The 24371-nt window shown below is 41.1% G+C and overlaps 1 protein-coding gene across 1 annotated transcript; it reads left to right on the top strand.

The window, feature by feature from the left end:
• The first annotated feature begins 451 nt into the window (after positions 1 to 451).
• Positions 452 to 23825, top strand: LOC311228565 (uncharacterized protein). Its single transcript, XM_084314473.1, has 2 exons — positions 452 to 677; positions 22885 to 23825. Exons 1-2 carry the CDS (start codon positions 524 to 526, stop codon positions 23688 to 23690), a joined length of 960 nt encoding a protein of 319 aa, XP_084170599.1. The 5' UTR covers positions 452 to 523; the 3' UTR covers positions 23691 to 23825.
• Positions 23826 to 24371: the final 546 nt, after the last annotated feature.

The following is a 24371-nucleotide window of genomic DNA, read 5'->3' as shown; positions in this document are numbered from 1 at the left end:
GCCCATTTCCACGTTTAATTGAAAATTGTATTAACAGATTGCATAATGGGTACAATACAGAGTACGACTCAATACACACAATTGTTAAGGGGATGCAATTCAGAGAAAGACTTTCGTCTTGTTTACATCAGGGTCCCCCATTTTCAATCATCATAATAAAGGGTAAAGGAAAAGACCTTTCATTCTGCCTTGTGTGAGAAAATAATTCACCGGGGCTTGTAATGATGACGTAACGCACGAGAGATCTATAGAGTCGATCTTAATTATTAGAAACCTTGCGTCGCTATCCCAGGAAAGAAACAGGAACATCGTTTAACAACCACCCGCTCAGTCCCTGTTCACAATATAATTCACCTACGAATACGAATAATTCACCGCCGGTGACGTCACGTCCAATGAACGGCCGCTCGGCCGAGGTGACGTCATTCGTATGCGCGAGTCTTTATGCGCCATTTCTGCAGCAGCCGACTAGCTTGTAGCTCTTGTTATTTTGGCGTTTTATTCCACATTTACCGTTTGAATTATGGCGAGATTACACCTGCTGAAAGCCATGGTCAACCAGAGACTGACTGCTGCTGCCGAAGAGATCTTTGGAGTGTTTGAAAGAACCATAACACAGTATGAAGAGGAGCTCCACCGCCAGAGAGACATGTTGGACATGAAGTTCCTGAGAGCAGGTTGGTGGACACTAATATAGTAATACTAAAATACTATAAAGAAATACATTATTAACAACAGCCTCAAATACTAAATATTATAAAGACAACCATTAACAACAGCCTTAAATGCTATAAAGACAAAGATTATTAACAACAGCCTCAAATACTAAATATTATAAAGACAACCATTAACAACAGCCTTAAATACTAAATGCTATAAAGACAAATATTATTAACAACAGCCTCAAATACTAAATATTATAAAGACAACTATTAACAACAGCCTTAAATACTATGATGTCAACCATTAACAACAGCCTCAAATACTAAGTTATAATAGCAAACATTAACAACAGCCTCAAATACTAAGTTATAATGACAAACATTAACAACAGCCTCAACTACTAAATTATGATGACAAACATTAACACAGCCTCAAATACTCAGTTATCATGACAAACATTAAATTAACAACAGCCTCAAATACTAAGCTACAATTACAAACATTAACACAGCCTCAAGTACTAAGCTATAATGACAAACACCAACAACAGCCTCAAATACTATGTTATAAGAACAAACGCCAACAACAGCCTCAAATACCAAGTAGATGGAACATTAACACAGCCTCAAATACTTCACTGGGTCTCACTCTCTGCCAGACAACAGTACAACATGTTGAGCACATTCACATGTGTTCCATCAGCAACCTGTGTTCACCTACTAGTAGCAGCAGCAACAACAATAGTACATTTCCACTGAATCAAGACAGGACACGGGGCGGAGCGCTGGACCAGTTCAACTGGCTGTTTGATGGGCGTTCACTGAAATAATGTAGGCAGGTTCTGTTGGATAGATTATGTCGTTATGCCCCCCACCTCCTTCTATGGTCATGATGCCACCACCTCCTTCTATGGTCATGAGGCCCCCACATCCTTCTATGGTCATCATGATGTCATCACTCATCACATCCTTCCAACTTAAATTGGAAAAAAAATTACCACAACGACACCAGACATTTTACAAGACAACACTCTATCTGTAGAGCCCTTACTTTGATCTTTAATGTTATGCAGCTACATTGATCTGCTGCTTCTGTCCATCTATTTTCAATGAGTAACCATTTTTTGGACGGACAGAGTTGACGTTGGGTTCTGATTTTTAAATAAATCAATGAACAGTAACACCTTCTGTCAATATTCTATTAGTTCATTGACGGATCAATGTAGCTGTACATTTTTAGATCTTCTCCTTACTTTGGACAGCACGAATGCTCACACTGTCCCTCTTATATTTAGTGCATCACACAAACACACTGTTGCTGGACTGCACTGTCCTGTGAGCACCTCCATTCAAGCTTCTGCTGCTGCAGCCTCACTCTTGTGGTGCGCTTCCTTCATCAAACTATGTTTACAGATTGCCTCATTAACGTTAACAGGTTCCCTATTAGCATTGGGTTTTTTAATCTGAAATATTGCCAAATCCTCCTCCATTGTTTAGTAAATATTAATAAATAGGTAACTAAAAGGAGAAAACCTTCAAAAAGAAAGAAGGGACCGCACACTCCTCAGGACTGGTTTTTGCTTTTTTATTGCACAACGCGTTTCGCTTCTGCTTCCTCAGGTTAGGGCTGGGCGATATGACCAAAAACGTTATTGTGATAAAATTATAAAATTATTTTCATATAATTCGATATCGATAATTATCGTCGATATAATGTCAAGTTTAATTAACTTCTTATGCTGCTGCGAATGTCTCAAGTCGAGTTGATGTCGTCATCAGTCCGCGCACGTTAGCAGTTAGCCGACAAGCGGAGTATCTCATGACAATAAATATGACACTAAAATACTCTCTTCCGCCACAATATATTGAAACAAACTGTATACCCCACACTACTATAAACGTGGCCTCAGAATTCAAAACACACACATACTCGGCACGTAAATATATAAAACAGTGCCGTGCAAGCTAGTTATCCTAGCCAGCCTGTTGTATCTAAGCGGTGTATTCCATGACAATGTGCTAAATATGACACTAAAATACTCTCTTCCGCCACAATATATTGAAACGACATCCACTGTATACCCCCACTACTATAAACGTGGCCTCAGAATTCACGCCACACACATACTCGGCACGTAAATATATAAAACCGCCGTGCAAGCTAATTAGCCTAGCAAGCCTTGTTGTTGAGTGAGTCCTACCTCCTTCCGGGTCTACTTCGCTCTCGGCCATCTCCTTCACTGATTGGTTGTTAGCTGTTGTATGTAAGCACGTCATCACGTAACGTTGGTTGTTGTTAGTGAGTGTGCTGAGCCGAGGCTGAACGGAGCCAAGCTTGGAAAATCGATATATCGAAACTTTGCGACCACGTTTCATGTTTATTTCGAGGAAATAATTTCTCGCGATAGTTATCGTTATCGTTTTATCGCCCAGCCCTACCTCAGGTGCTATGCAAGCAGAAGCGAAACGCGTTGTGCAATAAAAAAGCAAAAACCAGTCCTGAGGAGTGTGCGGTCCCTTCTTTCTTTTTGAAGGTTTTCTCCTTTTAGTTATATATCTCTCTTGCGCTGACCTGCACCTCCAGTCGGGGTCCAACTAGATGTGCACGAGTCTTATTTAGTTTAATTAATAAATAGGTATATAGGCCTATATTATTAATAAATTGGTAATAGCTATATAGGCCTATATAATTTATAAATAGGTATATAGGTCTACATACATTTGGACTAAACAAAGTCTAGAATTGGAACCAGCAGTGATTATGTGCATTTATGCCCAGAAATCACAGTTTCCACTGGTGAACTCTGAGACTGATCTTTGCTGTAGTGACAGCAGGTGTAGATAATAAATAAATGCTACAGTGACGCACGTTGTGGCGCACTTTGATCTGACAATGTTGCTGTACATTCCCTGTTGTTTTGTCCAGTCGCTGAGGGTTCAAATCTAAGTCATCACCCTCCTGTCACTAGAAGTGAAAAGTACAGATAGGAGGGGGGAAATGTATACAGAAATATATAGCAATATTTTGAGTGTTGATATTATATTGATACAGTGATGCCAAGTATCAATATTATATATTTCTTTTTTTCAGCTTGACGATCCTTGTTTACTGCAATAAAAATGATCAGAATGATGTGAACAGACTGAAAAGTGAAAACGCTATTAGATAAAACAGATGATGTAAATATATTTTTATTGCAGATGTAAATAACGTTTTTGCATTTGAACGAAGGTAATGGATTGCAATACTGTATTGTGATATTACAATATGGTGACTCTAGTATGGTGATGATAGGTATCGCGGGGGCCTCTGGTGATTCCCAGCCCTAACAGATCGGAGCTTCATGCTGCTGTGATTGCTATACCCCGTCATGTTCACAGGATGTGCTTTGTGTGAATCTTGTGGAAAAGTGGAAATCTTTTCTATTAAAGGTACATTTTCTACCAAAACCTCCAAAGGAATTTCAGGGTATATGACGAGAGCCGAGCCCACGTTGCAACAATGAATTACTGGGTGAGTAAACACAGCGAGACGAATGCCATGGGGGGGGAGGGGCGGGGGAATCCCTATGAAGGAATCCCATTGAGTGATGGATTACTATACTATGTCTGTATGTGGAATACATGAAATGTATGTATTATCAGCCATTCTAGGGCTCAGGAAACCCCTGCTGTAGTGGGAAAGGACCATGCAACCATTGTGTTCTTGTTAAAAGTGCAATATGCCTTTTTTAAATTCTTTTTTTAACATTAGCAGATGCTGAAATCATTTTACAAAACATATTTACTAGGGGTGTCACGCTTCTCCAAATCCACAATTCCATTTGACTTTTTTTTTAACGTCACCTTTTCGGTTCCACTCTGGAGACATTTCTGGTTCATTGTTAGATGATCGAGTCTTGATTTGTAAAGATCAACAGATAATTGGGGGCTGTTTTGGGACTGTTATGGGCCATTCATAGTGAGTAATTCCGTAGTATAATTATTTATAGGCATGTTAGACTTTCTTTTGGCAATGGGAGTGGGTTTCCTCATTGAGCGCTTATCCTTATCATTCGGGCACAAGCAGGGTACAAAATAACTACACGCCCAGCGCCATTGGCTTGTAGATTTATTGTTTGGCGGCTAGAATTTAAGGTCTGCCCGCCACCTGGCGGCTAACAAAATACACTGCATCTACCGTGTGTGTGTGTGTGTGTGTGTGTGTGTGTGTGTGTGTGTGTGTGTGTGTGTGTGTGTGTGTGTGTGTGTGTGTGTGTGTGTGTGTGTGTGTGTGTGTGTGTGTGTGTGTGTGTGTGTGTGTGTGTGTGTGTGTGTGTGTGTGTGTGTGTGTGTGTGTGTGTGTGTGTGTGTGTGTGTGTGTGTGTGTGTGTTCTAATGTTTACAAACAATGAACCTTTAAATGTAAATGAGATGCGCTCTGCTCACGAGGTCAAGTTTGTAACATGAGACGCACATGAGGTCTTACTCACCCGTTCTTTAGCCTACAAGAAAACCCTGCAATCACGTTTTTGATTGTGCTCTGATATTTTACTATTTCGCATTTGATTTGACCAAATATGTGGAGGCATATTCCCTGCAACAGGTTCAAAGATAACTTCACATTTATTGGCAATTCGTTTCCTTATATCGCTTCTTCCAGGGTTCCAACTTGTGTTGACAAAATGCAACCCTGCTCAGCTACGGAGAATCAGCGCTCTCTCTCTAGACTAGAAAGGTGCACTCAGTAGAGCACAGATGTACGCCAGGGTGGCAGCCACACATAATAATAATAATAATAATAATAATAATAATAATAATAATAATAATAATAATAATAATAATAATAATAATAATAATAATAGATTGGATTTGTAATGCACTTTTTGTTCACTGGGATCCCAAAGTGCTACACTACATGGTTAAAACAGTTAAAAAATAGAAATAAAATAGTTATTAGTAAAACAAATAAAATACAGAATAAAAATAAGATAAAAATAGAACATAGTTAATTAAAAACATAGTATAAACTAGGGGTGGGAATCACCAGTTTCATCATGATACGATACGATATCGATTCTTTGGACAACGATACGATATTTGCCGATATCACAAAGTCTCTCACGATACAATACGATTAGATTAGATTCAGGTGCCTGCAATCGATATGAGATGATATCATATGCCCATTTAACACAATCAGTAACATTTAGATCAACTAAAAAAAGGTAACGAAAATATCATTTGACATTTGTATTTTTGAGCTCTTCCAGGCATTTAAAGGAAAATCAATCTATTGTTTTTAATACAAATAGACCTCCTGTTCACTGTAAAGTGCCACGTTTTGATATATTGAGCTTTAAACTTTAAGCTCCATTTTTTGGAACTCAAAACTCACAACCTAAAACCCCTCCCTACCTCCCTCTCCCAAACCGTTCCTACAACAATTTGTTGATGTTGCATGATCATGTATAGGCCTACATTTATTATGTATTATATTGTTTATGTTTAAATAACATTTAAACATCAAACTCCTCTGACCTCATCTGGTCTTTCCAAAGACGCGCACACACACACACACAGAAAGGGAGAATGCTATGCTGTAACGTCTACACACACGGAGCTACTGCTGTTGTTCTTGGGCGGATATGAGACTCGCCACAGGATTTTCAAAATAAGAGTATCGATATGAATCGATCTTATTACATTGCATCGATCCGATTCGATCGTTGATAATTACATCGATGTATCGATCTGGATCGATGTATCGTCCCACCCCTAGTATAAACAGACAATTTAAAAACAAAAGCGCAATAAAATAAAAAGCTAACAGTCAAAGGCCTTTTTGAACAGGTAGGTTTTCAGGCCTGCCTTCTCTCTCTCTCTCTATCTATCTACCTCTCTCTCTCTGTTCAATGATTTAAAGTGGCCAAACGTTACAATATAAATACTAATTGGATTTTTGGCTGGTAAAAAATCTGCCCGGCTGGTCGTTTTTAAAATCTACCAGCCAAATGGCTCGTAAGTCAAAAAGTTAAGTTTGTTCCCTGGGCACAAGTATCTTGAGTTTTATTATAAATGTATGCCATTATATTATAACTGTTTTAGGGTTAGGGTAAGAACAAAGATAGGGTTAGGGTAACAACAGCTACTACAAGGAGAATTGTCAACACAATATATCATTGTCAGATTGGTTGTGATACCTTAGAACAACATCCTGTATAACTATCAGTATGGTTTCCGTAAAAAATACTCCACAGAACAGGCTATTTATTTGTCGATATTTGTATTCATTATTCATCCACTACTGACCTTGGTGTTGCCATAGAAAAGGATTCTGAGTTTGCCAAAGTGCAATACCAGCCGCATCCTGCTAGATGGCAGTGTCGCCCACCCTTTGAAACCTTATATCTCACCCTTACACTTAAATCCCTCCAGCGCTAAATTTAGACAGAGCTGAGTAAATCGCTTCATCCGGGACCAGATGGACACCAATACTGGAAATCACGATCAGACAATTTGAATATTCTTTTTGGAATAACCCAGATCAGGCAAGAAACGCCAACGCTTATAGTAGAATTCACGTAGCGCCCTATAACCCAGCTTTCCAGGAATTAGCCCGGATCACTCTAAAACTATACACCACGGGAAAGTATACATGAAAAAAAGTATTATTTTTTGCATGTTCGACGGAAGATACTGACTGTCAAATGAGCATATTATTGGCTCCATAGCTATAATATAGAATAGGGCGGCTAGGTGGTGTAGTGGGCAAGGCACTCGCCACCAATGTGGAGACGCTGGGTTCGCGTGTTCGAATCCAGCTCCACATTGTTTTCAGTTTGGCTGGTCGTCCGTACTAATACAATTGGCAGTATTAGAGGGTGGGAAACTGATGGGTGGGGATCGGGCGTTGTGGACAACGACTCCTACAGGTCGGTTGGTGCGCCTGCGCAGTAGAATCAGGAAGTGTCGGGGGCAGCGTGAGCCTCCCACGCGTTACTCCAGTCCTCGCCACTGAGAGATCGAGCTGCGCAGGTGAAAAGATGCGACTGCTGTTACCTCGAGTACCGGAGGGGACTTGTGCTATGTATGACTTAGTCCACATTGCAGCCGGCTTGTGGGAGGCAAGAAACAGCGTTCATGACAGGGGAGGGTTGAATTGGATGATACGAAATTGGGATGGGAGAAAATATAGAAAAATGGGAGAAAAAGTGGATACAAAAAAAAGCTATAATATAGAATATAGATATAGCTCTACAAACAAGGTGACACACTCGTATCTTTTAAAGCGTGGCACAGCTAGAACAGGATAAGGCCTTGTCCAGACAAACGATTTCGGTCGTATCAGGCAAAGTATTTGATCGTATGTACCTTTCATCCACACGGAACTGCGTTCTGGGAGCCTGAAGACGCTACTTTCTGAGACCAGCTTTCAGAGTGCGCAATTCTGAAGACGCCCCCCATTGCGTCACCATCTTTACAAGCAAAACGCGTCTTCTCCTGAACCGATGACACGATAGCCCACCTCTCCCTAACCCTGCATGTGAAAACATCACAACAACAATGGCATGTACAGACTACAGAGTAGTTGCGTTCGTGTTACAGAAGCTATTGAGCTTGATCGGGCTTTTACAGCTAAATGTACTACCACCGTCAACAACAGATTGACATCTTCCTTAATCCGCATGCAAAACCCAGCCAACAAAAAAAGAAACATGATACATATATGTCTTATATGTGCAGATATGTCCTGGCTAGAAGTGTTTATTAAACACCAGGAGTTATTATTAAACAACAATGGCATGTACAGAGTAGTTGCGTTCGTGTTACAGAAGCTATTGAGCTTGATCGGGATGATGCAACTGTGTGTGATGCAATACACGATACTAGCGTCACATAGCTGGCCTTTTTCTGAAAACCCAAGTAGTAGCCAAGCACATAGTGTTCCATAGCATACCCCTTCAGTTGATCATGACAAATCCTCTCTTACCTTGACGATTAAAAAACCTCCATAATTTATTAAATAGTATTCCCATGGCTGGTGTTGAGCTGTAGCCAGCTAGCGTTGATGCTATCCAATGCTATCAACATTAGCTAAATAGCTAACCAACTAAATACAATAGACAGTGGTATCCTGAGGTAACGTTAAATACAGACAACGTTTGCTACAATTACAGTGGTATCCTGAGGTAACGTTAATTACAGACAACGTTTGCTAGTCAAAAGGACTGGACACACACACGGACAAGTTGAACATCAATCAATGAATTTATTACAAAACAGGTAGTTTGAGCTGCCTCCGACCGCACCACGGGGCTATTATATTATATACGGCTTTGAGCTCTCTCTCTCCTGCCGATTAAAATCCACAGCTCTTCCTCCTCCTCCTCATCACCGGCTGCCTGTGAAGCTGCACTCGCGCCGCGGTGTGTGTGTCTCTCCTATCCGTTGAAAACTAGCGTTGGCTCAAAAGCACAGAACCGGACACACAAGTTATCGAAAACAACGATCGACAACACTTCCGGTCGGGGGTTTCCAAAATAAAAAAGAGACGTCTAAAACAGGAAAGACATTTATTTTGTAAATTTGTGGCACACACTTATTATCTTGAGACGTTTTTGTTTTTACGGAAACCTTTTTTTAAATGAAAACGAAACGAAAAAGATCTAAATCGTTTTAGTCTGGACAAGGCCTAAGACTAATCCCCGGCACTGAATGAGTTAACCCTTTCACTGCCACACGGCAGAAGGTTAACCCTTTACTATCACACAACCGACGGTCGCCCTGGCAGTGAAAGGGTTAACCTTCTGTGTATTGTCGCAGTGAAAGGGTTAACCGTTTTGGTAGTGCGGCAGTGAAAGTGTTAATGTCCTTTGAAAAACATTGCATCCTTCACAATGTCACTCTTGCACACATTGCAATGCCTGCTGAAAGGATATATTGTGCAACCATTATGTTCCACTATTTTCTCACCACTGTCCCATAAATCTGAGTCAATTGCATGTGGTTCTATAGTGTGTAGAATTATGATAATATCTTATTTGCTTATTTGCCATCTACCCATCTACCTTTTTTTTTTTTTTTTTTTTTTTTAAGCTTCGAATTATAATCGAAGCTCGGCCCCCGAAGCTTCGATTGCCAAAAAAAGCTTCGAAGGTCAGCCCTACGAAATACACTCCAAATATAACTCCAAAATGTTCCTGTAAACATGTTGTGACCTGTGTATTTACCACATGGAGAAATAAATGTAAATAAAATACATTTTGTTTTTCTAAGCAGATATATACTGTTTTGAAAAACAGGGCTTTTGAGGTGATGAAATCACTGCGCCCAAGTATATATCTGTATCTAAGGTGGCAGGCCTTGATGTGGTGTAGGACCAGCCTCTCGAAGCACTTTATGATGACGGGTGCTCAGGGACCGAAACTAAAGCCCGCCGCCCGCCAGGGGCGGTCTGTTTTTACCTTTGGCGCATGACACTTAGAGGGCTGCCCGCCGTGTGGCGTGTAGACGTGTAGTTCATAACGATACTCTTGTGCGAGTACAGATTATAGCCGCTCGTCTTTTTTTTCTACGCCGCGAGATCGTTAAAAAACTACAAGTCCCACATTGCACTCAAGTCAACGGTCCAATCACAGTAGAGTGACGTGACTGGTTTCATGAGAAAAAAAAGCAAATGACCAATCGGAAGCTCCCATTTGGCTTGTTTACTTCCGTCTGCTCTAGTCTATATCGGACCTCCATGAGCTAACGTTACTGTTTAAACAATGACCCAGTCAACTATTAACTTTTAGTTTAATACATGACGAGGCATTGTCTAACGGTATCTAGCTGGCTAGCTACTGATAGCTGCTGATATCAACAAATGCTCCAGCAATAGTCTACTCGAGTGCATAATACCTCCGTTCCCTCGTTAGCTAGCTTAGCTAGCTCACGTTAGATGATCCATCTGTCCCAGTAAACTAAATTGTCTTAACGTTAACTACCGGGCTAGCAGTAGCTACAGATAGCTCCTGATATCAATGTCTTATAACATTGATTGAATGCGTATTCTAGCTGAGGGCATGTTGAATGTGATTTGACAAAAGAACCGTAACGTTAAATAGGGTCCAGCTGCATCGCCGAAGAATCCTTGCATGCTGAATGTAGGGTCTAGCTGAATATAGGGTCTAGCTGCAGGGCCGGAGAATCCTTGCTGGAGCTGGAGGCTACTCAAGTATACACACAGACAGTGGAGCTGTTTGCAGATAGCAAGCATTTTGACTTATTGCGTGGTGGCGATGTCTCGCAGATAATACAACTACAAGTATGATTATATAATATATATATATATATTTATTTTTTATATAAAATATATATATATATATTTTTTTAATCAAAAACATTTTGGCAGGTAAGAAATATGCTTGGCGGGTAGACTCTTCCCATCTACCCGCCACTGGCCGGTGAGTCAAAAAGTTAATTTCGCTCCCTGCAGGTGCTACTGGGAGGTAGTCATTGAGGCAGCTTTCTTGGGTACCGGGATAATTGTGGCAGATTTAAGGCAGGGTGGGATGAGTGCTTGTGCCAGGTAGGGGTGTGGTCATTTCTCGATTCTAAGATGCATCGCGATGCGGACGTGGACGATTCAGCATCGATGCAGTGACAAAACATAATCGATTATTAAAATTTATTTTTATTTATTTGTTTACTCTCTTGCTAGCTTTTATGTTATTTTACAATGTAGCACTTTGGGATTTGCTCCACAACTTGCTACAAATCAAATATATTATTATTATTATTGTATTATTAAAGCTAGTGCTCTGGTCATGCATCCACTCAACTCATAGAAAATACAGCATCAGGCTATTCTAAAAGTATTGATACTACCGGTAATACTAATAAAAAGAGTATTGAACCCTTTTTAATAGCTGGGTATCGAGATACTTTTTTAGTATCTATCATGCAACACTAGTAAAGACATTTATTTTGACATTCTGATTTAATAACTTAATAAAAGTAAGTTTATCTGACTGCTTAATTGATGAAAACGTAGTGCAGTAATATAGATTATAAAATTGAGGATGTAATATATTATTGAGATGCATCGTAGAATCAAATCGTGGACAGCTGAATCGTAATCGAACCGTGAGGCCAGTGAAGATTCACAGCTCTTGTGCCAGGGAGAGGTTGAAGATGACAGTGACGATGTAGGAGAGCTGGTCAGCGCATGCTTTGAGCACCTTCCCAGGTACTCCGTCTGGACCAGCCACCTTCCTGGGGTGCACTGCCCTGAGCACCCACCTGACGTCATGCTCCTCTAGAGTGAGTGTGGGAGTGCTGCGGGCTGGTGGGGGACGAGGGGTGCGGCTGTGACTGGTTGTGGTGTCTCGAAGCGAGCAAAGAAGCCGGTCAGCTCCTCTGCCAACAACACATCCCAGTCCCCGGTTGTCGCCTCACAGCCTCTGTAGTTGGTGATGTTCTGTATGCCCTGCCACATCTGCCCTGGGTTGTTGCTTGAGAGGTGGTTTTCAATCCTCTCTTTGTAGTCCGTCTTAGCTTCCTTGATTCCTCTCTTCAGGTCAGCTCGAGCAGCACTATACAGAGCACTGTCACCTGACCTCTAGGCGGTGTCGCAGGCCTTGAGGAGCATGCAGACCTGGCTTGTCATCCAGGGTTTCTGGTTTTGGAAGACCTGGATGCTTTTTTCCACAGTGAGATTGCCGATACAATACTTTATGTAGGATAGTACCGACTCTGTGTGTGTGGACAGGTCCTGGTCTTCGAAAACATCCCAGGCAGTGTGTGCAAAGCAGTCCTATAGCTGGGGAAGTGCATCCTCAGGCCAAATTGTAACAGTCTTTGTCACTGCTTTTGTTCTTGCTCTGAGGGGGCTGTAGGCAGGGGTGAGCAGCAAGGAGAGGTGGCCTGACTGGCCTAGGTGGGGGAGGGGGATGGCTCTGTATGCCTGTTTAATGTTAGAATATACATGGTCAAGAGTGTTACTGTTTCCCCCTCTAGTTGGACATTTTACATATTGGTAAAATTTCAGCAGTACAGTTTTCAGATTGGCTTTATTAAAATCTCCAGCAATAATGTGAGCGCCATTGGGGTGGGCACGCTGTTGTTTGTTTATTGTGTTGTTTAGCAGTAGGGAGAGAGCTATGCTAACATTAGCATCTGGTGGTATGTAAACAGCCGTAATAATTACTACTGTTAGCTCTCTCGGCAGAAAAAAGGGTAGACATTTCACTGACATGAACTTTAGGTCGGGGGAACAGTGACTGTCTGTAATAGTGCTGTTGGTAGACCAGGCGTTATGTACAGTACATAAACACAGAGACCACCCCCCCTGCTCTTACCAGAGTCTTTGTTTCTGTCCCAACGTAGCAGCGTGCGGCCTGTTAGCTGCATCGGGGATTAGGGGGTGAAGTCAGAAATGACCAGAAAACAATAGTCCTGGATGTAGCCATTTCCAGCCAGCTCTAGCTTTAGTTCGTCCATTTTGTGGACCATGGATCTGACGTTGGTGAGGTATATGCTCGGCAAGGGAGGATTGTGGGGCCTTTTCTTGATTCTCGCCAGGAGACCAGACCGGCAGCCACGCTTTTGTTTAGGGATGCCCCGATCGATCGGCCAGTGATCGGTATCGGCCGATATTCAGTATAAATATGAGATTGGTGAATTCCGATAATGCTTTATTTTCGCCGATCGTGAAAACCGATCGATGACACGTGCGAAAAACATCCAATTCTCAGCGGAGTTCTCACTCGCTGTCTCTCTTGCTCACAGCTGCTGCTGCTGCACGCCTTGCCCCTCCCCCTCACAGACCCATGTCAACAAATGCTCCGGCAGAGTCGAGTGCACCTCGAGTGATACTAGCTAACGTTACTGTTTAAACAAAATTACCCAGTCAACTATTCACTTTAGTTTAATACATGAGGCATTGTCTAACGTTATCTAGCTGGCTAGCTACTGATAGCTCCTGATATCAACGTCTGATATCATAATTTTGACAATAGTTTTCGCAGTAGTTGGCTAGTGTTGGCTAACTAGCTATCGTTGTTACGTGAGCTAACGTTAGCTACCTAGCTAACGTTACTGTTTAAACAAAATGACACAGTCAACTATTCACTTTAGTTTAATACATGAGGCATTGTCTAACGTTATCTAGCTGGCTAGCTACTGATAGCTCCTGATATCAACGTCTGATATCATCATTTTGGCAATAGTTTTCGCAGTAGTTGGCTAGTGTTGGCTAACTAGCTATCGTTGTTCCGTGAGCTACATACATGAGGCATTGTCTAACGTTATCTAGCTGGCTAGCAGTAGCTACAGATAGCTCCTGATATCAATGTCTTATAACATCATTCGTTTTTGCAGCTGTTTGCTAATTAGCTATCGTGCTTCATAGCTGCCTGTAACTGAACACTGACAACATCTTATAAGTTTCAGTTCATTAGGAAAATAAAATACTTTGACTATAATGGTCAGAAGTAAATTAACTTAGATACTGTTATGCTCAACACCCAGTACTATTCACTTTACTTAATTTCTAAGATTAGTGTTAGACCTACAGTATAATACTGCCAGCTGCTATAAGAAAACTAAAAACGATCCGTATCGGCAGTGTATCGGCCGATATGACTCATAGACGATCGGTATCGGTGGCAAAAAACGTGATCGGGGCATCCCTACTTTTGTTTCCTCTACTCCTGCCCGATCCAGTAATAATCCAGAGATTTCGGAGGTCTCGCTATCTCGTCAGGTATATTGTGCAAGCGGTGGAAATCGCTTGAGACAGCTATCCTGTGTTGGAAACCAATGTCCAGTAGGTTTTGACAACTGTTTGTTCGCGACGGTAGACAAACATAACCAAAACAATATAAAACCTGGATAAGAACAGATTTGGACGTTACGAACGGGTTGATGAATGCGGCGGTGGCTTTTCTTATTTTTCTCTTAACAGATGGTTAAGAAAGAATATAAGAAATATATAAGAGTATTTGTGAATGAGGCCCATTGATTTTGTGTCAATGTTCAGAACACCTTCAACTTGTAAGATATACAGTAGCTCAATATTTACCTTGATTTAATTTAGGGATGCATGCACCAATCCAACTTTTTCAGTCCTGATACCGAATACCTGGGCTGTGAGTATCGGCTGATACAGAGTACCGATCCGATCCAATACTTTTAATGAACAGTGTAGACTTGGACTGTCTCAACCAAAAATATTGAGATACAATACATTTTTCTCCATTAGAGAGGGTTAACATGTAAAAAAAAATGCAGCAACTCACTTTGCTTTAGGGCTGTCACTAACCATTATTTTGTTATCGATTAGTCTGTTAATTATTTTATCGATTCATCTAAACGATTAATTTATCAGAAAAACAACAATTGATTATATTTGCAATTGAATATTTCTAAATGTTTTACTAGTATCCTCAGGTCACATGGGTAGAGCTGCCGCGATAACCGCATTACCGCGGTATCGCTGTTGCATCACGCTCACCGCAGAGTTAGGCTGAAAACCGCGTCACCGCTGTTTTTTATCATAATAATAAAGTTGGCTTGCGGCTTGCGGCTCTGCAGATATACCCTACTCGGTTCCAAGCGACCCTATTGGTCCAGCCTGGCTCTGCGGCTCTGCAGATACCCCCTACTCGACGCGTCACACTTTGTAGCCTCTGAACGAAAACAGAACGCCGCGCCGCCATCTTTACTGCCTCGCTAAGGATGCATTTCATTCAGGATTTGTTTGCGACAGAACCAAGTGCAATAAACAAAAATGAATGGATTCACTGTGTATTCTGCCTTATTTATTGATGAAACAAAACCGACATCAACCCAATTTACCACCGAGCGGAGAGTTTAGTGTCACAACAAGATCGCTGATGTGTTAAGTTTGTTGTTGTTATTAGCCTAATGCTACCGTCAGCCGATATGTACACGAGAGGTAACGTTAAACCCGGGTTTGCTTGGTAGAATACACAATGAGAGGTAACGTTAGCTTTGGCAGAATAGACGCAACGAGAGTCTGGTTAATGTTGTTATTGATTGATTGATTGATTGAAACTGTGTTAAACTCTGGCTTGCTGCAAGCCCTCGGACATCTATGCCCACGGAGCTTTCAGTGTACACAAGCGGCGCCGCCTGCGTCCCCACACGGAGACAAACGGAGTAGTATCTGGCTGCAGTGGAAAAGGAACGAAGTACCAGGTGCCTAAAGCGGGTCGAGTCGAGTAGGTACTATGCAGTGGAAAAGCGCCATTAGACTAGAGGCAGGCTATAAGAGTAGACTACTAAAAAAAAAAAAAAAATGCATTCAAACTTTTTTTTTTTTTGTGCGCACTGTGCGGTAATACCGCGGCGGTAGAAAATATTTCGCAAATTCGTGCGGTAAGGAAAATATCAATACCGCGGCAGCTCTACACATGGGTGCCTCTTATAGTGTAACACTACTTCAAATCATTGAACGTACAGAGAGGGGAAGAGAGACGGGCACCCCCCCCCCTTTCCTCACTTATGGAACTCTTTCCAGGGTTAGCTTAGCTTAGTTAGCATTAGCAGCTAACGTTAGTTAATGTTTTTTTACCGCAACGCGTGGGCAATGGGCATACAGGAATGGCGAGGATGTAAAGCATGTTAGACGCATTTATTGGACCCGTTGCTCGCAGAGTTTACATAGAAACAGCGCGACTCGCAAGAGGAGTTGTCACAGGCTGTAGAACGCAGGGCTGAAGAACTCTCAGCTGGAGTTGATTTGAAACACGGAAGTTATCAAATGCGAGCGAAACGTGCACTGTCAAGTTCTGGCTCTAGGCGGAATCACGAATAGTGGTTTAAAAGTTATTGTGAAGTTATTTATATTGATTCATGCGCATGTTATTACTTTGAACGTCTGCCATTTCCACTGCAAAAAGGCATACAAGTAACAACAATACGACGCGTCCATCATGAATATGAAATTGCATCGCCGATTACGTTGAATCGTGACAGCCCTACTTTGCTTTGATTTTGGTATATGATTTTGGTATTGTGGAAATGATCCCATACAGGTTATTTTAACTACAATATCGGACGGATATCCAATATCAGTATCGGTACATCCCTAATTGCAATGGTAAAGATTGTAACGGTGACGTACAACCTCTGCTAGCTAACTTATCTAACATGCTCAGTGTAAACACGGCTGGGAGGCTGCTAGTAGCTCCACTAGCTAACTTATCTAACATACTCCGTGTAAACGGAGGTGGGAGGTTGCTAGTAGCTATGCTAGCTAATTAGTTTCTAACATGCTCAGTGTAAACACGGCTGGGAGGCTGCTAGTAGTTCCACTAGCTAACTCATCTAACTCATCTCAGTAGGGCGATCTCGCGATCTCGATTCATAGACTTATGTCATCTCATTTCTAAATTATGAAAGAATTTAAAAAAAGAAATGTACTTTAAAAACGTACATATTTTTTTTTTTTTACTTTTTACTTTACTTTTTTAAATGATGACAAAATAAGAATTGTGTGAGAGAATTGTGATCTCAATTCTTAGAGAGAAAAATCGTGATTCACATTTGAGCAAGAATCGTGCAGCCCTAATGCTCAGTGTAAACAGGGTTGGGAGGTTGCTAGTAGCCATGCTAGGTAACTTATCTAACATGCTCAGTGTAATCAGGGCTGGGAGGCTGCTAGCTTAGCTAGCTAACTTGTATATCAGAATATGTGTATTCTATCATTAGATGTGCATTCCATCAGAATATATTCTAAGAAGATATGTATTCTATCAAAAGATATGTATTATATCATTAGATGTGTGTTTTATGTGTATTTTCCGACTCGAAATAGAGACTGGCTGCATCAACTGACTGTTTCACTCCCCTTAAAGAAACAATGCTCAAGAATAATTTTAAATCTGTACTTTTGACTCGATACATATCTACTAATCATAGATTACATTTTACAGCAGGATGTAAATTTAACTAAACTGTCCCAATATATGTCTTACTGATTATATGACTATTTTAATTGAAAACATGAAATATGTATAACTTCATGTATTTAATTAATGGTTAGCTCGTTATATCACTTCATATTGTATTCCTCCCTCCAGACCCCCCACAACTCTCTGTCTGTGAAGAGGATGTTCCCCTTGAGCAGCAGGAGAGGAGCCCCAGTCTGGACCAGGAGGAGCCAGAGCCCCTACAGATTAAAGAGGAACTGGAGGAACTCTGGACCAGTCAGGAGGAAGAGCAGCTTCAAGGTCTGGAGGAGGCTGCTATCATCAAGTTGACATCCACTCATGTCCCTGTGAAGAGTGAACATGATGAAGAGAGACCTCACTCCTCATGGTTTAACCAAACCCAGACTGAGCCACTAGCCAGCACCTCAACTGAACAGATGAACACACAACCTGATGGAGAGGACTGTGGACTATCGGAACCAGCCAGGAACTTGGATCCAGCTGGTGATTTTGAACCAACTAGAGACGGCCGGCTGCTCTTTTCAGACTTTTCAGGAACTGCATTTTGCTGTAAAGTGTGTGGGTCAACCTTTGCTCATAATAGGAATTTAATGGGTCATATTAATATCCATTCTAGTGATTGTGGTTTGTGTGGAAAACATTTGGGGCCCACAGAGACCTTGAGACCTCACCTTGAAGATCACAGGACTTGTAAGATTTGTGGTAAAGTATTTAATGGAATGTATGGATACGTACGTCATACGAGAACTCACACTGGAGAGAAACCTTTCGGTTGCTCAGTTTGTGGGAAAAGATTCCGCCAAAAGACACATCTGACGCTGCACATGAAAACTCACCTGAGGGAACAGTTCCAGTTCCAAACATTGTAGTCAAAAGGTTCAGTCATAGAGATACGCTGTTAACCCTTTCACTGCCACACTACAGAAGGTTAACCCTTTACTATACTTTACTAGTGTGATAGTAAAGGGTTAACCTTCTGTAGTGTGGCAGTGAAAGGGTTAACCTGCTGTTGTGTGGCAGTGAAAGGGTTAACCTGCTGTTGTGTGGCAGTGAAAGGGTTGACCTTCTGTGTCGCAGTGAAAGGGTTAACCGTTTGGTAGTGCGGCTGTGACGGGGTTAAGATGTACGATCAAGACGCTTTGTACTCTTTGTGGAAAAGGTAGCCTCTATTGGTCATATTCTGGTGTGGTCGAAAATATTATCATGTTCATACCTCTGTTTTTAAATACATATTCTCTGTACAGCCTTGACTAGTTAATATAGTTAACTAGTATACAGCTCAGACACTAGGGCGACGGTCTTAACAGTGTTCTTAAAACAACAGCCAAGGCCCAGGATAGATATGACATTTTGCCTTGTCTCCAGTCTTGTGTGAGACACGACAAACCCCCTAAACCCATCTTTGTTTTAATTTTCTCATCTTTGTTTTCATTTGTCATTCCCAGCTGGTACTTAATTGTAAGTCTGACCAGAGCTCTTTCTCACTTTCTGGTCAGACGCTCGTATTAAATTGTCTCCGATTGTAAACTGAGGATACTCTTTCTGTGGCCACAGAAACAGAAATAAACTGTTCTATTTTTTATACAATTTGACTCATCTGAATTTCTACAGTTTCACTGTTCATTTAAAATATTCCACAACACTGGTTAAAGGTTAGGGTTAATAATAGTAACCTTGCTATTGGTCATATTCTGGTTAAATGTTAGGGTTAGTAGCCTGGCTATTGGTCATGTTGTGGTTAAAGGTTAGGGTTAGTAACTTGGATATTGGTCATATCCTGGTTAAAGGTTAAAGCTAACTGGGCTAAGTATCACTGCCATTATACTTGTATGGTGATGTGTTCATGATGAATAAAGACTTTTACCACACTGTGCTGGAGCGTCCCAGTTCCATGAGGAAACCAAACCTCATCAATTATATCATAGACAGATCTTCTGATCAAAATAGGTTTAATAGTAAAAAAAACATTAATACAAAGTACATGTGTGTTAAGTGAGCTTTGGCTGAGATGAGTGCTCTCAATAGTGTGAACTATTGTTTGGGGCAACCAAAAGGCCCAACGCCTTCCACGCCTGTTTCCATGAGTAAACCAGTTAACAGAATATTCCTGTTTCCATTAGTAAACTATTTAACATAATAGTCCTGTTTCCATGAGTAAAACAATTAACACAATAGTCCTGTTTCCACAAGTAAACCAATTAACACAATATGCCTGTTCCCATGAATAAACTAATTAACAGAATAGTCCTGTTTCCAAGAGTAAACCAATTAACAGATTGGTCCTGTTCCATGAGTAAACCAATTAACAGAATAGTCCTGTTCCATGAGTAAACCAATTAACAGAATAGTCCTGTTTCCATGAGTAAACCAATTAATGGAATAGTCCTATTTCCATGAGTAAACCAATTAACAGAATAGCCCTTTTTCCACATGTGAACCAATTAACAGATTATTCCTGTTTCCACTAATAAACCAATTAACAATATTCCTGTTCCCATTAATAAACCAATTAACAGAATATTCCTGTTTCCATTAATAAACCAATTAACAGAATATTCCTGTTGACATGAATACACCAATTAGCAGACTATTCCTGTCCACCTGGTAAATAGAACGGTCTGCTCGCTAAAAGACGGGAAATGAAAACCCAGTCGATACTTTATTGAAGCAGGTAGTTGGAACCATAGATATATATAAAGACTAGATGACTCACCCACGCTGCTGGCCAACGGAGGCCGACGTTGCCACATGGTGGCCATCTTGCTACAGGTAGTACGCCCACTCATAACATGAATGTCTATAGTGCATGTATGATTGAAATTACCATAGCTTGCTAAATTTTCAACCATTTGGTTTGTTAAAGACGTCAGATGTAGTTATCAATGCTGCATACTTATAATGGACTTTCATACGAAAATTAAGATTTAATAAAAATTCTTCCAAGCAAGAATCATAGCCACGTTAATAACTTTGTAATAAACCAAACCGTTTGTAAATCCGTTAAGATTTCAGCGAGTTAAGAGTATTTTTGTTTGTCCAGATCACTCACCTTAAAGCAGCTATACCATAATACGTACCAGAATAGTTAACTGTAGCAAGATGGCCGCCGGTGAACTACGCGGGAGACTCCGCCTTGCGCCATCTAGTCTTTTATATCTATGGTTGGAACGATTTACAGATTAAGTGATTTGAGTGATGAGATGAGTTGGTTTCTACAAATTGAACAGAGCAATGACTATAAGGATTCAAGCAGTGGATAAGTCATATCAACCACAATACTAGAAGAATGCACTCAGTCGAGTGCAGATCTCCACCAGACATTAACAATGTCCCCATGGTGATGGTGAACAGACAAGGCAGCTCGGTGTGTAACATTACACAATGTGATTTGCAGACGATCACATTAATGCACAAACCAAATAGCTATTCATAGTATTCATTGATATTTCTTAGTCTGTTTTGGATTATGGAGACATAGTTTATAGACATGCTGCTGCTTCCACTCTAAAGCCTTTGGACTCTATATCATTCTGCCATTGACCGGTCACAGTTATGGTACCTATCATTGTATCCTATATGATAAGGTTGGGTGGTCTTCTCTGGCAGAGAGATGTGACTTTCACCGGCATCTGTTTCTGTATGAAGCCATTATTGCTGATCCGCCACCCTACATTCAAGATTCAAGAGTTTTATTTGTTCATACATACACGAGACATGTAGAGGGTTAACCATTTGGTAGTGCGGTAGTGAAAGGGTTAATAAAGGAACATCTTATCTTATTTAATCTTCTCTTTAATTTCATATGTCTGTGAAAGCCCTTTTTGTTTTCTGTTTTCACTATGTGGCGCTAGTCCTGTGTTGTGTAGTGTTTTGTCTGGCCTTGTTGTTATTGCTATTATGTACCGTCATATACAGAATGCTGTGTTTTGTCATAACGTTATATAGAATGCTGTGTTTTTTGTTGACTCCGCTAATGGGGATTGTAATACATTCAATGAAATAGCTCTGTGTAACACATTATGGGAGATATGGATGAAATGAGTTGGATACAGACAACAGGGCTATGGATTTGACTAGTTTGAGTAAATTAGTAAATCTTTTATTTAAAATATTGAAACTGACATTGCTGATATTTAAGCCATTGATTGTTATTCCAAGGACGGTTGTAGCTGTGCACTTATGACCGCTTCATCAAGATCACTGACGTGGTGTTGAGTTTTCAGTGAGGACATGATGTGGTGTTGAGTTTTCAGTGAGGACATGATGTGGTGTTCAGTGAGGACATGACGTGGTGTTAGTTTTCAGTGAGGACATGATGTGGTGTTGAGTTTTCAGTGAGGACATGATGTGGTGTTGAGTTTTCAGTGAGGACATGATGTGTTGAGTTTTCAGTGAGGACATGATGTGGTGTTCAGTGAGGACATGGTGTGGTGTTAGTTTTCAGTGAGGACATGATGTGTTGAGTTTTCAGTGAGGACATGATGTGGTGTTGAGTTTTCAGTGAGGACATGATGTGGTGTTGAGTTCTCATGGCTGACTGTTCTTCTCTCTATGTTCTCATGGCTGACTGTTCTTCTCTCTGTTCTCATGGCTGACTGTTCTTCTCTATGTTCTCATGGCTGACTGTTCTTCTCTCTGTTCTCATGGCTGACTGTTCTCTGTGTTCTCATGGCTGACTGTTCTTCTATGTTCTCATGGCTGACTGTTCTTCTCTCTGTTCTCGTGGCTGACTGTTCTTCTCTATATTCTCATGGCTGACTGTTCTTCTCTGTGTTCTCATGGCTGACTGTTCTTCTCTGTGTTCTCATGGCTGACTGTTCTTCTCTGTGTTCTCATGGCTGACTGTTCTCTGTGTTCTCATGGCTGACTGTTCTTCTATGTTCTCATGGCTGACTGTTCTTCTCTCTATTCTCATGGCTGATTGAATACAAATGTACTAGGGCTGCTCAATTATGGCATAAAAAAGAATCACTGATTTGAGAACATCATATGACGAACTTAATTTGTTTTACCCTTCTCGACCAAAGGCTGCCTTTCTGTCACCTTCTACAAGTTACCAAAGATGTTTCAAAATAACTGAAAAAATGCGCTACTGTTTGAGCTTGAGGGGGAGGGGTGGAGGACTGGAGCACACCATCTTGTTTTCCTGATTGCGGGAAGACAAAATCGTAATTGAAACTTGGTTAATCGCCCATCCCTAACATGTACTGGCAAATAAAGAGGTTCCTTTCCTTTCCTTCAGTTATTTTATTGCTGTGTTTTTCTGCTCCTCCCTCCAGGTGTCCCACAGCTCTCTGCCTCTGAAGAGGATGTTCCCCCTGAGCAGCAGGAGAGGAGCCCCAGTCTGGACCTGGAGGAGCCAGAGCCCCTACAGATTAAAGAGGAACTGGAGGACTTCTGGATCAGTCAGGAGGAAGAGCAGCTTCAAGGTCTGGAGGAGGCTGCTATCATCAAGTTGACATCCACTCATGTCCCTGTGAAGAGTGAAAATGATGAAGAGAACCCGCAGTCTTCACGGTTTAACCAAACCCAGACTGAGCCTCTAGCCAGCACCTCAGCTGAACAGATGCTGAAAACAGAAACTCATGGATTCCAGCTGCTCTCCTCAGACTGTTCTGGAATGGAGACAGAAGACAGTGACACGTCAGGTTTAAACACGCTAAAATCAAAAAAGACACGCAAAGTCAAAGGACAACATTCATCCACCAGCAGCAAGTTCAAGACGGCTATGGAACCGTCACATGAACGGAAATCTGAACTTTGCTGTAAATTGTGTGGGGTGTCTTTTGGTCATCAGAGGAATTTAATGTGTCACATTCATGTCCATTTAGATGGTTGTGGTTTGTGTGGGAAACATTTAGAGTCTAAAGACAGCTTGAATCTTCACCTTCAAGATCACAGGACTTGTAAGATTTGCGGTAAAGTATTTACCAGAATGTATGGATTTGCACGTCATGCAAGAACTCATACCGGGGAGAAACCTTTTACTTGCTCAGTTTGTGGGAAAAGATTCCGCCAAAGGGAATATCTGAGGACACACATGAAAACTCATACCAGCGAAATGTTTCGGTTCCCAACATTGTAGCCAAAACAGTTTAATCATAAAGATATTCTGAGAGTTCACACAGTTGAGTTGTACATGTTGTGTTTTACATTTATCTAGAACAGGATAGTTTTACTTAATCTTTTATTTTTTTGCATAATTGGAAATTAGTCCCCTTCCTCAATGTGTCTACTGAGAATAAAAATAAAATAAAGGTTGATGGTTGAAGATCATTTTGAAGATTGGCCTCCTACACCCAAGGCTTGACTGGAAGGCTTGATTGGATTACAGATCCAGTCCAGTTAAATGTCTTCTACCTTTCATATCCCTTACTTTCCTTCCAAAATACATCACAAGCTCCTCATTTGCCAACTTTTTTAATCATGGTAATCATATCTGATGGTTGAGCCATTATGTGTCTGAAAAGTCCTCAGTACCTACACAATCAGACAGAAGCTACCAACCCTACCATCAGTATTTACACAATCAAACAGAAATGACTAACACTAGTCAGTACCTATGCCCCTTGTACCTACATAATCGGATAGAAGCTCCTAATACTTCTACCCCCAGTACCTGCACAGTAGAGGATGAAATTTTTTCGGGATTCCCGCGGGATTCCCACGGGATGGGAGTCAAATTCACTTTGAATCACGTGATTAGGCAGGACCGGGAGTAAACGTCAACGGGAGCAGAAGGGAGTGGGAACTATGACAACAAAAT

Source organism: Notolepis coatsorum (genome assembly GCF_963971535.1).
Source record: "Notolepis coatsorum genome assembly, chromosome: 5".
Taxonomy (NCBI): Eukaryota; Metazoa; Chordata; class Actinopteri; order Aulopiformes; family Paralepididae; genus Notolepis; species Notolepis coatsorum.
The sequence above is the reverse complement of the archived record's forward strand: the minus strand, read 5'-3'. Positions and strand labels throughout refer to the sequence as shown.